General features: G+C 46.8%; 1 protein-coding gene across 18 annotated transcripts in view; it reads left to right on the forward strand.

Moving 5' to 3' along the window:
• Positions 1-17,542, forward strand: part of NUSAP1 (nucleolar and spindle associated protein 1) — a 67,764-nt gene that overhangs the window by 49,043 nt on the left and 1,179 nt on the right. For 6 of the 18 annotated variants that reach the window (XM_089310087.1, XM_089310089.1, XM_008269175.5 and 3 more), the window contains 6 exons: positions 957-1,055; positions 5,983-6,092; positions 7,079-7,242; positions 8,349-8,503; positions 10,681-10,797; positions 16,584-16,692. In XM_089310087.1, coding sequence (XP_089166213.1) covers positions 6,018-6,092; positions 7,079-7,242; positions 8,349-8,503; positions 10,681-10,797; positions 16,584-16,692 — 620 coding nt within the window. In that variant the 5' untranslated portion in view covers positions 957-1,055; positions 5,983-6,017. Of the gene's footprint in view, positions 1-956; positions 1,056-5,982; positions 6,093-7,078; positions 7,243-8,348; positions 8,504-10,680; positions 10,798-13,288; positions 13,520-16,583; positions 16,693-17,542 lie in introns of those variants that run through there. The other 12 variants (XM_089310088.1, XM_089310090.1, XM_008269177.5 and 9 more) reach the window with 4 other exon arrangements.

Below are 17,542 nucleotides of genomic sequence, written 5' to 3' on the forward strand. Positions count from 1 at the left end.
GCCTGATGCACGTATCGGTGATGACTCGCTCCCATTCTCTTACACACTCTACACTCCAGCAATTCCAGCTGCCTTAGTTTCCCCAAAATTCACTTTCATTGTAGCATGTCTTAGTAAGTATCATCCCTTCTGCCTGGTATGCATTTGTCCTTCCTTGTGTAACTAACAAATTCCATTAAGCTCAAAAATGAGAAAAGACAGAAGATAGAAAATGATCTTGATGAATGAGGGAAAATTGTGAACCTTATAGACACTGGTTTCAATCAGATTTTATTTTTAGAGACTTCTTTGAGAGACAGTGGGCAAGAAAGAGAGGGGTCTTCCATCTGCTTGTTCACTCCCCAAATGGCTGCCACACCCGGAGCTGGGCTGACCTGAAGCCAGGAGCTTCTTTTGGATCTCCCATGCAGGTGTAGGGGCCCAAGCACTTGCGCTATCCTCCACTGCTTTCCCAGGCCATAAGCAGAGAGCTGGATCAGAAGAGGAGTAGCCAGGACATGAACCAGCACCCATATGGGATGCTGGCACCACAAGTGGAAGTTTAACCTACTATGCCACAGCACTGGCCCCTCAACAGGACTTTAAAAACAAATAACAAGTAGGGACGGCAGAGGACCAGAAGAAATATATTCAAGTGCTCACAATGTTGCTTTGGCTGGTGGGATTGTGGGATTTTTTTATTGTTCTAGTTATGATAAGAGCATGTCCATATATAATTTCTAAACATAGGTTTGTAGCCTTCTGGGATATTTCCATAAAGGATACACATCGGATTTCTAGCTCCTTGGAGCAGCCACACGGCAGTTGAAGCAGGGCTGTCCCTTAATTGTTGGTGCCCTGTGTGCCATCTCTGCCACCTCGCCAGAGCCTCCACGTGAAAATGCTCTGGTCACTTAGACATTTCTTGCTGAGAAGGTTGCCGACATTCCTTATTAAACTTGTATCTTTGGATTTAGTTAATGAAGACTCACAGGTACCTTCACAAAGAAAGTCTGTCTACACAGATGGGTTTTCCAAGCCTGGAAAAAACAAAAGAACTGCAGTCACTACTCCAAGTAAGTTTGTTTTGTTTATTTATTTATTTATTTATTTTGTTTTTTAAGATTTATTTACTTTAAAGATTTATTTGAGAAGCAGAGAGAGAGGTCTTCCATCTGCTGGTTCACTCCCCAGATGAGTGTAATGGCCAGAGCTAGGCCACTCAGGAGCCAAGAGCTTCTTCTCGGTCTCCCACATGGGTACAGGAGCCCAAGGGCTTGGGCTGTCTTCTGCTTTCCCAGGCCATAGCAGAGAGCTGGATAAAAAGTAGAGCAGCCATATGGGATGCTGGCATTGCAGGTAGCAGCTTTACCCCCTATGCCACAGTGCTGGCTCTTTCAAGTAACTTTTGTACACAAAGAAAAAGTCCTGGTTTGCCCACTTTGGACTGATGTTGGGGAGGCCAGTGGATTGGGACAGCTACAGGCGTAGGGGCTGGAACCTGGGCTTGCATCCTGATGCTGATTTTTTTAGCTTTGAGATCTTGAGCAGTTTAATCTTCTGTAGGCCCACTTGTTCAGTATAAAGTGGAAATGCTTATACTACCTGTTTTATCAGGATGGTATACACATTGAGAATATTGTTTCCAGTACTGATTATCTAGCATGTAAATGGCGTGTAGCAGGCATTCAATACATAGCTGATGAATAGCTGTCCATGAAGTAGTTGCACGATGCCCAGCTCATCATGAATTCCTGCTAAATCTAAGGGACTCCATGTTTGGACGTGTCATTCTTCTCTACCTATATTTCCAGTAGATTGCTTAGCAGTAGGATGGTGATTGACTCTTAGATGTTAGAATGTTGCTCATCACATATTAAAGATTCAATAAATGTTGATGTACTTAAAAATATCATTGAGTCAGCAAACTACTATCTGCATTGGCCAGTCTGTTTCTTGAACTAAGAAGGGCTTTTACATTTTTTTATAAAAGGACTTATTTATTGGCCGGCACCACTGCTCACTAGGCTAATCCTCCGCCTGTGGCGCCAGCACCCCGGGTTCTAGTCCCGGTTGCTCCTCTTCCAGTCCAGTTCTCTGCTGTGGCCTGGGAGTGCAGTGGAGGATGGCCCAAGTGCTTGGGCCCTGCACCCGCATGGGAGACCAGGAGGAGGTGCCTGGCTCCTGGCTTCAGAACGGCACAGCGTGCCAGCCATAGCAGCCATTTGGGGGGGTGAACCAACGGAAAAAGGAAGACCTTTCTCTCTCTCTCTCTCTCTAACTCTGCCTGTCAAAAAATAAATAAATGAAAGACTTATTTATTTACTTGAAAGTCATTTGCATCTGATAAAGGATTAATATCCAGGATCTACAAAGAGCTCATGAAATTCAGAAACCAAACAATCCATTTAAGAAATGGGCAGAGGATATGAATAGGCATTTTTCAAAGGATGAAACAGACACGTGAAAAATGCTCAGGGGACCAGTGCTGTGGTGTAGCAGGTAAAGCTGCCACCTGTAGTGCTGGCATCCCATGTGGGCACCGGTTCAAGACCCGGCTGCTCCACTTCCAGTCCAGCTCTCTGCTATAGCCTGGGAAAGCAGTGGAAGATGGCCCAAGTCCTTGGACCCCTGTACCCACATGGGAGACCCGGAAGAAACTCCTTGCTCCTGGCTTTGGATTGGGGCAGCTGCAGCCGTTGTGGCCAATTGGGGAGTGAACCAGCAGATGGAAGATCTCTCTCTCTCTCTCTCTGCCTCTCCTTTGTGTAACTCTGACTTTCAAATAAATAAATCTTTATCAAAAAAAAAATTGTACTGAAATGACCAAAGTCTGCATTCCCCCCTTAAAAAAAATGCTCAGGATCACAAGCCATCAGGGAGATGCAAATAAAAACCGCAATGTTTTACCTCACCCCAGTTAGTATGGCTGTTGTACAGAAATAAAAAAATAATAGGCCAGCACTACGGCTCACTAGGCTAATCCTCTGCCTGTGGCACTGGCACCCCAGGTTCTAGTCCTGGTTGGGGCACTGGATTCTGTCCCAGTTGCTCCTCTTACAGTCCAGCTCTCTGCTGTGGCCCAGGAGTGCAGTGGAGGATGGCCCAAGTGCTTGGGCCCTGCACCCGCATGGGAGACCAGGAGGAAACACCTGGCTCCTGGCTTCATATCGGCACAGCGCTGGCTGTGGCGGCCATTTGGGGAGTGAACCAACAGAAAAGGAAGACCTTTCTCTCTCTCTAACTCTGCCTGTCAAAAATAATAATAATAATAATAATAATAATAATAATAATAAATGTTGGCAAAGATGTGGGGGAAAAAGGTAGCCTAACACACTGTTGGTGAGGATGCAAACTAGTACAACGTTTATGGAAGGCAGTATGGAGATGCTTCAGAAATCTGAAAATAGATCATCTACCCCATGACCCAGCCATATTTCAGAAATTTGCCCAAAATAAATGTAATAAGCATATGAAAGAGTTATTGGTACCCCATGTTTAGTGCAGCTCAATTCACAATAACTAAGATGTGAAATCAAGCAGATGTCCATCAACCGATGATTGGATAAAGAAAAGTGTGTGTGTGTGTGTGTAGGTGTATATGTATGGACAATAGAATACTACTCAGATTTAAAAAAGAATGAAATCCTGTCTTTTGCAACAAAATAGATTCAACTCGGAACCATTATGCTTAGTGAAATAATCCAGTCCCCAAAAGACAAATGTTGGCCAGCGCCGCGGCTCACTAGGCTAATCCTCTGCCTTGCGGCGCCGGCACACCGGGTTCTAGTCCTGGTCGGGGCGCCGGATTCTTTCCCGGTTGCCCCTCTTCCAGGCCAGCTCTCTGCTGTGGCTAGGGAGGGCAGTGGAGGATGGCCCAAGTGCTTGGGCCCTGCACCCCATGGGAGACCAGGAGAAGTACCTGGCTCCTGCCATCGGATCAGCGCGGTGCGCCGGCAGCGGCGGCCATTGGAGGGTGAACCAACGGCAAAGGAAGACCTTTCTCTCTCTCTCTCTCTCTCTCTCTCACTGTCCACTCTGCCTGTCAAAAAAGAAAAAAAAAAAGACAAATGTTTTCTCTGATATGTAGTACTTAATATAGAATGCCCCCCCCCCCCCAAAAAATGGAATGAAACATCTGTGATTTGATTGCTTTTAGCCCTTGTTTACACTCATGGACTGTGGTCTTTATACTTGTTCTTTATTATGGTTAGTGGTACTTTAAGCCTGTGATTATAGAATGGACTCAAATTATGTATTTGGAGGAAGGAAAGAGAGATTGGGGGCATTATGGTCCTCTTAGAATTGTACCTATGAGGGGCTGGCGCTGTGCTGAAGTAGGTAGGTTAAGCCTCCGCCTGCAGCGCCAATTAGTGTCCTTGCTGCTCTTATTCTGATCCAGCTCTCTGCTAATGGCCTGGGAAAGCAGTGAAAGATGGACCAAGTGCTTGGGCCCCTGCACCCATATGGGAGACCCAGGTGAAGCTCCTGGCTTTGGCCTGACCCAGCTCCGGCCATTGTGGCCATTTGGGGAGTGAACCAGTGGATTAGAAGACTTATCTCTCTCCCTCATTCTGTAACTCTGCCTCTCAAATAAATAAATAACTCTTTAAAAAAAAAAAGGTACCTATAAAATACGTGAAATCTATTCTCTTTATATTAAAAATGTAAGGGGGAATAAACGAGCTACAGATAGAGTGGGAGAGACAGAGACAAAGCAGTCCCATCCACTGGCTGACTCCCCTGATGGCTGCAATGGCCAGGGCTGGGCCAGGCTGAGGCCAGGAGCTATTTCCAGGTCTCTCACATGGGTACAGGGGCCCAACCACTTGATCAATCTTCTGCTTTTTTTTTTTTTTTTCTTTTAAGTTTTACTTATTGAAAGAGTTACAGAGATAGAGGTCTTCCATCCACTGGTTCACTCCCCAGATGGCCACAATGGCAGAGCTGAGCTGATCCAAAGTCATGAGCCAGGAGCTTCTTCTCGGTCTCCCACGTAGGTGCAGGGGCCCAAGCACTTGGGCTATCTTCTGCTGCTTTCCTAGGCACATTATCGTGGAGCTGGATTGGAAGTCCAGCAATCAGGACTCAAATTGGCGCCCATATGGGATGCCAGCACTGCAAGCTGGGGCTTTAACCCACAATGCTGGCCCCCATCTTCTGCTTCTTTCCCAGGTCATTAGCAGGGAGCTGGATCCAAAACAGAGCAAAGACACAAGCTGGTGCCCACATCGATGCCTGCATCTCAGGCGGTGACTTGATCTGGTTCTCCTCAATGCGGGCCCCAAGGATTCTCACAGTTCTAAGGAGTAAAAGCTGATAGAGGACAGAAACCACCCATATGAGGCTGCAAAGCCTTAAATACTATCTGGCTCGTTACGGAAAGAGTTGGTTAATCCTTGTTACAGAACTTTCTCAGCACTACAAAATACCAAATTTATGATGATTAAAGGCGATTTGACTAATTGATAGACGGAGAAGATAAATCTGAAATTCTTCTCCTCAGGACCAAAGTAAGACATTAGTTAACAAAATAGACACCAGGGTGATGTCCCTGATTGGTTAAAAACTACAGGTTTTGGGGCTGGCGCTGTGGTGTAGTGGGTAAAGCCACCACCTGCAGTGCCGGCATCCCATATGGACGCTGGTTCAAGTCCTGGCTGCTCCAATTCTGATCCAGCTCTCTGCAATGGCCTGGGAAGGCAGTAGACGATGGCCCAAGTCCTTGGGCCCCTGTATCCATGTTGGAGACCCAGAGGAAGCTCCTGGCTTCGAATCAGCACAGCTCTGGCCATTGTGGCCAATTGGGGAGTGAACCAGTGATGGAAGACCTCTCTGTGTGTTATTCTTTCAAATAAATAAATCTTAAAAAAAAAAGACATGTTTTGAAATTCAAGTTGTAGCAAGGATGATATTAAAAGTATTTTAGGGATGCAGAGAAGAGAGTGTTAACAGAAAAGTGAATAAGTGGATTTTATTTTCCTATTTTTTGTAATATTTCAGATTTTAAGAAGCTGCATGAGGCTCATTTTAAGGAAATGGAATCCATTGATCAATATGTTGAGAGAAAAAGGAAACATTTTAAAGAACACAACCCATTTAGTGAGCTCAAGGTATGTGACAGCAATTGTTCTAATGGGACTAAACTTTATGATGTTAACTGACACTATATAACACCATGGTTAAGGCCTCTCACTTTCTGTCAGGGAACAATGGGATGGATGCTTGGGTTTAAAGTATCTTTATGTTAAAATTGCTTAAGTTTTGCCCATTTCTATTTACTGAAATTAATGGTAGGTACTACCTTAATGGTACCAGTTGTGTCTTATCTTTGAAGAGGGTTTTTGTTTTTAGTTAAAATTATTCATTTTTCCTTTGAAGGTTGTTTTTTGCATGCTTAGGCTCTGCCCATTCCAAGATCCAAAAATATGCTCTTAGATTTGTTTCTACTGCTATCTGTGCTATCTTTGCTCTTCCCTTTGTTGAATCCGTTACCCCCATTTTGATTTTTGTGCAAGTCAGTTCCCACTGTCCTATTTCTGTTGCCAGTTTTTGAAGTAACATTGCTTCTGCTTGCAACAGATCTTGGACTACTGATAGTACAACATTTCATTGCTCTTTGTCCCTTGACAAGCTCTAAAACAAGAAGCTACATAGAACCCTTCACGGTGATTTCAAAGTGAGCATTTCCTTCCCTCCCTCTCATCTTTCTTTTCTTTAGGGGACAGGGCAGTATAATTTATAAATTCCACCTGCTAAGTTAGATATTCCTCCCTGGCTGCACTGAATAAACTGCATGCCATGTTCGTGGAGGGACCGTATCCAGGAGAGTGTTTCTCCTCCCTTCTAGCTACGAGGGACTGTCTTACTACCTGCTCCGCTCAGGAAGCGCAGGGGCTTTCAGCACATTCAGCACAACCAGGGGTCCTGTTGACAGCACAATCCCGACATCAAGACAGTGGCAGAGAAGTGTGCAGCAGGCCGGGCAGGGAGGGGAGATGAGGTGGAGAAGCAAGGGTGCCAGCTGGGGTTCCAGGGCTGGGCGGGAGTGTGGCTGTGGGAGAGGCCCGTCTTGTAAAGCGCCTCATTCTCTCTTCAGAAGCAGTCGGTCGGTAAGGGAGGGGCGGCAACTCCAGTTCCTCTGCGAGGAAGACCCCCTGTGGCCTGCACCCCCGCCGGCCAGCAGCCCGCAGGTCGGAGCACCTTATGTCTGAAGGGCTCAGCCAAGCGCTCCACTCTCTCAGCAACTAAAATGAACGTCAGGTAAAGAAGCCTCTCGCCACATCATTGAGGGCAAGATTTCAAATGAGTTTCAATATTTAAGTTCTAAAATTATTTTAAGTTTCTGTTTTTGTTTTTGAAGGTTTATTTACCTGTTTGAAAGACAAAGTGAAAGAGAGATAGCGAAATATCTTCCATCTGTTGGTTTATTCTTCAGATGGCTACAACAGCCAGGTCTGGGCCAGGCCGAGGTTGAGCTAGGAACACTGTCCAGGTCTCCAACATGGGTGGAAGAGGCCCAAGCACATGGTTCCACCTTCTGCTTTCCCAGGCGCGATAAAAGGGAGCTAGATGAGAGTGGAGTAGCTAGGATGAGAGCCAGCATTCCAATGTGGGATGCTGGTATTGCAAGTAGTGGATCAACCCACCATGCCACAATGCTGACCTCACTGAGGGTGTTGATTCAGGACTACCATCAAATATATATCAAAATACAAATGCCTTTCCATTAACCCCACCACCACCAACCCCATGTGTATTTATATAAGCTAGTGCTGGACTTTCTTTGCATCTAAGACACCATTGATTGAAAACTCATTAAGTTTATGAAGCCACTCAGTGTTAACTATTGACATGTTGTTACCAGTTATAAAACATCCCAGACTCATAGATTTTAAGATATAGGAAAAAACCACATCAATGAAATACATTTAATTTGCCATGAGTAAACAATGGGCTTATTTACAAGTATGCGCCCCTGTGCTGAGAAGATGCAAGGTATTATGATCATGAGGTGTGACAGTTCTCTGTGACTCGCCATCACCAGGGGGAGAGGCAGAGCTTCTTGGGCTGCCTTCTGAACTCTAACTTGGGGCCTGCAAAGATTTCCTTTTAGCACTGTCTTATAATGTGATTGGGAGGGCAGACAACACAAACCTGCCTGCTACAAATAACAGAAGTTCATAGCTAAAGTTGTTAGCTTGAGTGTGAGCCTTTGGAGAACAGGTCTGTTCTGCAAGATTCTATCAGATGGCCAGGGTTCACTGTGCTTGGCTGCTGCGTGGTCATGGCCAGGTTTTGTTTGTAAGCTTGACACACGTCAGTGTTGGCACAGGTACACACGTCTTACACCCTGCTGTCCCATTTAGGTTTTCAGCAGCTACTAAAGATAATGAGCATAAGCGTTCATTGACCAAGACTCCTGCCAGAAAGTCTCCCCACGTGACCGTCTTTGGGAGTACCCCAAAGGGCCAGGCAGTGCTCGGGACGCCCAAGTTAAAGACCACGAAGGGGAATTTTGCTGGTAAGAAAAACCTCCTGCATCCTGTAGCCACACGACTTCCCCAAAGTGTGCAATGTGAGCTTCTGTAGAGCCTGTCCAAAGTTATAACATTAAAGGCAGGGCTTTTTCAACTAGTATTCATTTTATACTGATGAAAGAAATGCCAGAGGCCCTAGCAAAAAGCTGAGCTGCCCAAGGACTCCGTCCCACGGGGCGCCCTTCCCGTGGAGTGTGCAGCCTTGCAGGCGAGGGGCATGTGCTCTTCACAGCCGCTGTGTGCCCCTGCAGGCCTCTGGTGTCAGCAGGACTCCAGAGCACAGAGTTCCTGGGGTAAATGCCACAGTAATGATAAATAGATTTTGCAAGCCAGAAGCCATACAGGTCCTCTTCCATGTCCTTCCGTGATGGCCACCTGCAGTGACCCAGCAATGCTGACACTGCAGTAGTGCCAGTGTGAAGGGGCAGACGGTGTGACCACTGGGTCTGAGCTCATGTTGGATACGTCACCATTATCCAAAGAATGTGTTGGTTGTCCCAAGAGCTCTCATTACCTGGAAAGGATGGTCAGGTTCCCAGGGACAGGAGGAATCTCCTAGGAGCTTTGGACACGGATGCTTGTTGCTGGTGTAGAGACTCCATTTGAGGAATTCTTCGTGCCTTAACCTGTCGCTCCCCGTCTTCGTGGAGGAACGACACAGGACCCTGCGCTGTTCTTTTGTCTGCTTGGCCCTCCCCGGGTTTGCTGCTGGTTCTTCCCGGGTTGGCTACCGTCCCTTCCACCTCCGTGGAAGGGCGGTTCCCCCTGGCCACTTTCCCCACTTCCGCAGGGGAGCGGCACACCGCCGGCCGGCTCTCTCGGGGGCTGCACAGGTGTTCCTTCAGATAGATGTTCCCCTTAGATGTTCCTGGTGCATGTTGTCTCTCTCCTCCTTTATAGTCCTCTTCCACCAATCCCAACTCTGCTACCCACACGTCGAGTACGCTGCTCTCCTCCAATCAGGAGCAGGTCCTACAATTTATTGGTTGAACTGGAGGCAGCTGTGTAGAAGCTGCTTCTCCCTTCTCAGCGCCATATTGTGGGAGAGCAGATGCATAGAATAAGTCTTAATTCCAGTAACTTAGTCTAGTCCGGGTTGCTCCCCACCTAGGGATTGAACAGTGACACAGCTCAACTCCAAGAGAGCCCAGATGGCCTCTTATTCTTGCCTTGTCCCTGTAGCACCCCATGGAACATTCCAAATCAGGAAAACAAGGGCTTGCAGAAGTGCAAGGTCACTGAACACACGATTGTGTAACTTGGTGGTTTTTTGACAGAGCGCTGGGGGGCACTCAGCAGCAGCTGCCTACTTTATGATGAGAAAGGACTCACATGAGGCCGGAAGTAGGCATATGCCATGTCCTGGCTGTCTCAGGGGAGCAATTCCCGGGTGTCCTCAGTTGGGGTGGGATAGTTTTTGTACATTTTTTCCAATTATCTAAACGTAATTTTTACAAAAACAAAACCAAACTGATTTTTTCCCTGTGATGTGCTTCATTCCCTGAGCAGCTGAGTCGTCACTGGCTCACGGTGCTGTGGCTGTTTCAGCGTACGTGTCCCTCTCACTGCCCCGGGTGTGTGGGTGTTTGCAGCTGTCGTTACTGTCGACAGTGTGACCAGGAACACTGTGCGTGGCTGCTGTATGTGTGCGAGGGCTTCTTGACCCCAGATTGAGGGGGCTGCCACTGTTCATTGTGCCGGCTCAGTTGGACCCAGTCCTGCTCCCACCGGTGGCATATGACAGCCTCACCGTTCCACTCCCTGCCAGCACTTGCCACTGTGCTTTCCTGCTGAACCAAGAGGTCCTAGCTCCTGGTTCACACAAGCAAGTGCTAACATTCGGCAGTGACCTGGATGCAGCCGGCTGACTTGTGCTGTGAGGGGAAGGATTGTAAGGTGTGCCAGATAGTTCTTGCCCAACTGCAGCAAAAGGCTCACTCAGTGACACCATTCTGACGTACAGTACAAACAGTCCCATTCTTAGAGGATAATCGCTTTCACGAACAGCAGCCAGAGCCACGAGTCTTTCATCTGTTTGTGATCAGGCCTCAAGGAAACACTTATTTCTTCACACAGGACCCTAGGAAATGGCCTACCATTTAGAATACTTGGGCGCTGCATTTTTTCCTAATTTTCCTTTGGTGACTTTGTTTCTTTTCAGTTATTAGCCCCTTCAAGTTGACGACTATAGCAACACAGACTCCAGTCTCCAATAAGAAACCTGTTTTTGATCTCAAAGCAAGTTTGTCTCGACCCCTCAACTATGAGCCACATAAAGGTATGTGGAAGTGTTTAGATGAACAAAGCTGGTTAAAACAAAATAAAACAAAAAAACCTTAGAATTAAAAATTCTGCAGGGTACGAGAAAAGTCTAGAGACTCAGGGGAGGCCTCACTTGCCTAGGAGCCTTTCTCTGCCTCTGCTCCCACATGGACCTATGATTTGAAAGCATATCTATTAAACATGCACTCACTGACTGACTCACTTCTACTTCAGAGGCATAACTTCTAACCAACATCAAGGTACTTCAAAGTCTGCAGAGAATAGAATTAAAAGCTACGTTTATTTTAGTAAAAACTTAAATCCACACATACAAGGATTTTTAAAAAGTTCAAGAGTGTGAATTATGAAAACATTATGCATGGATTGTGTTTGGCACTGGGTTGGGCATTGGTGTTGGGATTAACCACCACTTGGAACACCTGCATACCACACCTGGTGCCAGGTTTTGAGTTCTGGCTCCTCCACTTCCAATCCAGCTTCTGCTGACATGCAACCCAGGAGGTAACAGATGATGTTTCATGTACTTGGGTCCCTGCCGCCCACTTGCAAGACCCAGATGCAGTTCCAGGCTCCTGGCTTCAGGCCTAGCCCAGTCCTGGCTGATGTAGGCGTTTGAGAAGTGAACCAGCAGATAGATGACCTCTTTCACTTTGGTAGCTTTACCTTTATAATAAATAAAAATTAAAGTAAAAAAAGGGGCCAGCACTGTGGCGCAGAAGGCATCCCATATGGGCACTGGTTCTAGTCCCAGCTGCTCCACTTCCAATCCAGCTCTCTGCTATGGCCTGGGAAAGCAGTAAAAGATGGCCCAAGTCCTTGGGCCCCTGCACCCGTGTGGGAGTCTGGAGGAAGCTCCTAGCTCCTGGCTCCTGGCTTCAGATCGGCTCAGCTCCGGCCATTGCGACCATCTGGGGAATGAATCAGAGAATGGAAGACCTTTCTCTCTGTCTCTCCTTTTGTCTGTAACTCTACCTTTCAATAAATAAATAAAATCTTTAAAAAAAATAAAGAAAATAAAAACACTTCGTGGGGATGGGCATTTGGCACAGTGATTAGCCAATGTTTGGGATGCCTGCATCACACAGGAGTGCCTGATTCAAGTATGGCTTCTCCACTTCTGATTCACCTTCTTGCTAATGCATATCTTTGGAAGTGGCGGATGATGGTACAGTAATAGGTTCCTTGCTGTCCATGTAAAAGACCTGGGTTGAGTTCCAGCCTTCTTGCTTTGACCTGGTTTGTTGTAGGTATTTGGGAAGTAAACCAATAGATGCAAGATATCTTTCTTTGAAATAAAAGTAAAAGTATTTTTAGTTACTTTTACTAAAATAAATTTAGTTTTGTTCAAAGATTTATTTATTTATTTATTTGAAAGTCAGAATTACAGAAGACAGATCTTCCATCTGCTGGTTCACTCCCTAGAGGGCCACAACAGCTGGCTGGGTTGGGCCAGGATCTTCTTCTGTGTCTCCCACATGGGTACAGGGGCCCAAGCATTTGGGCCATCTTCTACTACTTTCCCAGGAGCAATAGCAGAGAGCTGGATTAAAGTGGGACAGCTAGGACTCGATCCGGTGCCGATATGGGATGTAGGCACTACAGATGGTAGCTTAACCTGCTGTGCCACAGCACAAGCCCCTAAACTTAGCTTTTAATTCAGTCTACTAAATTTCATCCACAATCAAGAAACTTGTAAGTCCGCCTGTGCAGTGTGCAGCCTCTTTTTTTTTTTTTTTTAAAGATTTATTTATTTGAAAGAGTTACACAGAGAAGGAGAGGCAGAGAGAGAGAGGTCTTCCATCCGCTGGTTCACTGCCCAGTTGGCCGCAATGGCTGGGGCTGTACTGATCCAAAGGCAGGAAACAGGAGCCTCTTCTGGGTCTCTCATGCTGGTGCTGGGGCCCAAGGACTTGGGCCATCTTCTAATTTCCCAGGCCATAACAGAGCTGGATTGGAAGTGGAGCAGCTGGGACATGAACTGGCGCCCATATGGGATGGTGGCACTGCAGGCAGCAGCTTTACCCATAGTCCACAGCGCTGGCCTTGGAGTATGTTCTCTACAGCTCCTGTAGGAGCCCAGAGTGGGACCTCTGGCCTAACCCTGGCACACATATTGGCCAGGTGTCACTCTTCAGCACACATTAATGTGTCCTGAAATTCATTTAAAATAACAATACCTAATGTAATCTACCTTCCAGTACTTCTGGAATTACTATAAAACACCAAGACTTCATAAAAGAATCACACTTAGGTAGCATTGTTTATCTTATTTACAAATCTTAGAGGCAAGAGGCAGCTAAACTGGTTTTAAAAAGAAGGAACACCACAGATATGGAACACTGAGATATACCATCTGTGGCCACTCCAGCCCCCTCATGCAGGGCCAAACCTCGCCTTTGTCCAACTCTTCGCTCTGATTCTGCCTCCACCTCTCTGCTCCCCTTGCAGAGACCTTTAATGTGACTGCTTGTCACCTCTCCCTCCAGTCCTCTGCCCAAGTCACCCTGACAGCTGCCGGAACTCCAGAGCAGCCTCTCTGCTTCACGCCTGGAGTGTGGCACTGACTTCCCCCGACTACGCTCCAGCCACACCGCTCCGAGCCCCTCAGACGTGGAGTGCATTCCTACCTCCAGGTGTCTGAACTTGCTCTCCCCACGCCTCGTGCAGACCTCACAGCGCTCGTGCTCCCCTTGCATGGCGTGTCCCCCACTGTCTCTACCTCAGGTCTTCCTTCCTTCCTCCTACCACAAGCACTCTTCACGCCTTGCTCTGACAAACCTTCACAGCACTTAGCACCCTCTCACTGTCTCTCCCAGAGAGCAGGGAGCCATGACTGCTGGGTTCATCACTGTGTCACCTGCACCTAGAACAGTCCCTGGCATGTGCACACCAAGCATACAGTACGGGAATGACCCTGACTACTGGTCACTTCCAGTTACTAGAGAACCTGGATTCGAGCTTCATCTGTGCTTCTACTTTTTTATATCCTCAACAGTTCATTTAGTTTTTTGTTTATGCAAGAGAAAATAAATATTACTACTTGTTTCAGGAGTTTTTGAAAGAATTGAACGGAACAGTGGGTGTAAAAGTCCTTCCTGAAAAACAGGAATGGGGCAGGCAGTTAGCAGTTGAGATGCCTGCACTGTACATCGGAGTGTCTGCATTTGATGCCCACCTCTGGCTTCTGACTCCATCTTCCTGCTAATGCAGAACCAAGTTGGGCAGCAGTGAAGGCTCAAGTAATTGGGTTCCTACTATCTACCAGGGAACCTGAATTGCATTCCTGGCAATCCCCCAGATTCAGCCCTAGCTGTGGCCTATTGTGGACCTAAGTGGTTAGGATTTTTTAATTTCTTAAAAGCCAATGTCTATCTATTTGGATATCTATAAAATCATCAGGCACAGGGGCCGGTGCCATGGCACAGTGGGTTAATCCTCTGCCTGTGGCGCCAGCATCACATGGGGTGCCGGTTCTAGTCCCTGCTGCTTCTCTTCTGATCCAGCTCTCTGCTGTGGCCTGGGAAACCAGTGGAGGATGGCCCGGGTGCTGGGCCCCTACATCCGCGTAGGGGACCAGGAAGAAGCTCCTGGCTTCAGAATGGCCCAGCTCTGGCCACTGCGGCCATTTGGGGAGTGAACCAGTGAATGGAAGACCTTTCTGTCTCTTCCTCTCACTGTAACTCTACCTCTCAAATAAATAAATCTTTAGAAAAAAAAAATTATCAGGCACAGATATAACTGTAAAAGCAATCTAAGCATCTATTATGTAGTAGCATATGAGGCTGAACCACAGGAATTTTTAAAATTTTATTTGAAAAGCAAGAGTTACAGGCCGGCGCTGCGGCTCACTAGGCTAATCCTCCGCCTAGCGGCGCCGGCACACCGGGTTCTAGTCCCGGTCGGGGCGCCGGATTCTGTCCCGGTTGCCCCTCTTCCAGGCCAGCCCTCTGCTGTGGCCCGGGAGTGCAGTGGAGGATGGCCCAGGTGCTTGGGCCCTGCACCCCATGGGAGACCAGGAGAAGCACCTGGCTCCTGGCTCCTGCCATCGGATCAGCGCGGTGCGCCGGCCGCAGCGCGCCGGCCGCGGCGGCCATTGGAGGGTGAACCAACGGCAAAGGAAGACCTTTCTGTCTGTCTCTCTCTCTCACTGTCCACTCTGCCTGTCAAAAAAAAAAAAAAAAAAAAAAAAAAAGAAAAGCAGAGTTACAGAGAGGAGAAACAGATCTTCCATCCACTGGTTCGCCCCTCGAATGGCTGCAATGGCCAGGACTGGGCCAGGCTGGAGCTAGGAGCTTCTTCAAGTCTCCCACAGTGCAGGGGCCCAGGAACATGGGCCATCTTTTCTTGGGTGTATTAGCAGGAAACTAGATCATAAGTAGAAGAGCCAGGACTCAAACCAGTACCCAATGGGATGCTACTGTTGCAGGCAATGTCTTAACTCACTGTGCCACAATGCTACCCCAGGAATGTTTTAAGATTTATTTATTTGAAAGGCAGTGACAGAGACACACATAGGCAGATCTTCCAGCTGTTGGTTCATTCCTGAAATGGCCACAATGACCAGGACTGGGCCAGGCTAAAACCAGGAGACAAGAAGTCCATCTGTGTCTTCCCACATGGATGGCAGGGGCCCAAGTACCTGGACCATCATCCACTTCCTTTCTTGGCACATTAGCAAGAAGCTGGATCAGAGGCACAGCAGCTGGGACTGATATGGGATGCAGGCAGGGCAAGCAGCAGCTTAACCTGCTGTGCTACATCAGCCCCAAAGTTTTTTTTTTTTTTTAAACATCTGGAAATTTAGTCCAAGTTCTTTTCATTTTATAATTTATAACTGTCATTTTTGGGAGTATAGAGTAATAGTATGGTCTTTTACATACAGATTAATCTTGAGAACATTTGTAATTTATTATTTTGGAATATGCAAGGATATTTCAAAAAGTTCCTAGAAAATTGGCATTAAAAAATAACATGCATTGTCCAGGAACTTTTTGAAGCCCCCTAGTAAAATGTGCTATTAACTACATTCACCACACCACGCAACAGGTCTAAGAGAAATGCTTCACTCCTCCTGAGAGTGTTGTACCCTTTGATCCTCTCCCCTTAACCCCTCTTCCCTTCTGCAACTGCCATTCTACTCTACTCCTATGAATTCTTTTAGATGCCACACATGGGAAGATGTACTGTGTGTCTTTCTGTCCCTGGCTTATTTCACCTAACAGTGTTCTCAAACTGCAACCATTTTGCAAATGACAGGATTTCCTTCCTTTGTAAGGGCGAATAGTATTACATTGTGTAATATAAATCCAAGTATATCCCATTCTATCTGCTTATCTATTGATGGACACTTAGACTGATTCTGTATCTTGACTTTTGTGGATACTGACATGGTGAACACAGACCTGCAGACATCTCTTCCACAAACTGATGTCAGATCTTCTGGGTTTTTGGATGACTAGATCCAGTTCCAGTCCTGATGCCAACAAAATATTCCCACTCATCCACTCACTTGATAAAATACTCCCGCATTTTCACAAGTAAAGATAACAGAATGCACAGATGAAATATTACCTTAAGCGCAATACCTATGTGATCAGGTTTTTTTCTGTGATTTTCCAAGGATTAAATATGTCCTCTGTGGAATGTGAAATGAAATGGCAAACTATATTTGGCAGTTGTCCATAAAAACAAAGTGTAAATGTTGACAGGTAGCCACAGTTGAAGAGAATAAAGCTGGGAATATAAATAAAAATCAAGGTTTTGTTTCTGTCCTAAATTTAGGAAAGCTGAAACCATGGGGGCAATCTAAAGAAAATAATTCTCTGAATGAACATGGAAACAGAGTTAGCTTCCACAAGAAAAGTTACAAACAACCACGACTCCAGACTAGGTGAGTTCACAAGTATCCACTCGTATAATTCTTTTCATTTTTAAAGACCATATAAACCAGCACCTCTCAGTGATGGTGATTCACAGTGGCAGTGCAGCTGAAGGTTACAAGTGGAATGTTCTAATCCATCTGTGTAACCTAAGACTGGGCATTTTTTTTAAGTAGTTGATTTTGACTCACAGTTCTTGGAGTTTGAGATCAGATGTCTCCTGGAGAGAGCCTCAGGCTGTATCATACCATGGCAGATGCCATCACATGTCGGGAACACTTAGAGTGGGGTCTGAACCTTACTTTAGGGCATGCCATAGTCAAGGTCATTAATCCTGTCCTGCAACTCCTCACCCATTCCCGAAAGACAGTGGTGCCCTCATTCCCTGACTTCCCCCCGCTGGCTCTTCAAGCTTCCACCCCCTTCTCAGTACAGTTACAGAGGCTCATGCTTCTAGCATTTGTATCTTTGGGGAACAAGCTATAGCACAGTTACCCACAGAATTTGGAAACTACCGCCGCCTGCCTGTAGTGCAGTGGATTCTCACGTGGTAGGTGTGGAGTGAGGCCCAGGCAGCTGCATTGTTTCCAGGGTGCTACTGTTAAGTCACAAGATCCCGACTGAGCCCTGCTCTACATGAGAAATCCTGACACCAGTGTTCAAGTGCCCCGGGGCCCTGGTGTGCCCGTGGTTGTGAAGTCCTCAGCCTAAGGAAACGTGCTTGATGGCACATCAGGGCCCTCCTCAGGGGAGAAACATGTTGGTCTTTCAAGGCTTCCTTCAGCCTCCAAATCAAATAAAGCCCGAGCTCATTCTGGGCTGCAGCTGGGCCTAGTCGAGTTCACACTCCCTGCCAGGAAC

This window comes from Oryctolagus cuniculus, chromosome 12 (genome assembly GCF_051225735.1).
Source record: "Oryctolagus cuniculus isolate XC-2025 breed Fujian yellow rabbit chromosome 12, ASM5122573v1, whole genome shotgun sequence".
NCBI classification, from domain to species: domain Eukaryota; kingdom Metazoa; phylum Chordata; class Mammalia; order Lagomorpha; family Leporidae; genus Oryctolagus; species Oryctolagus cuniculus.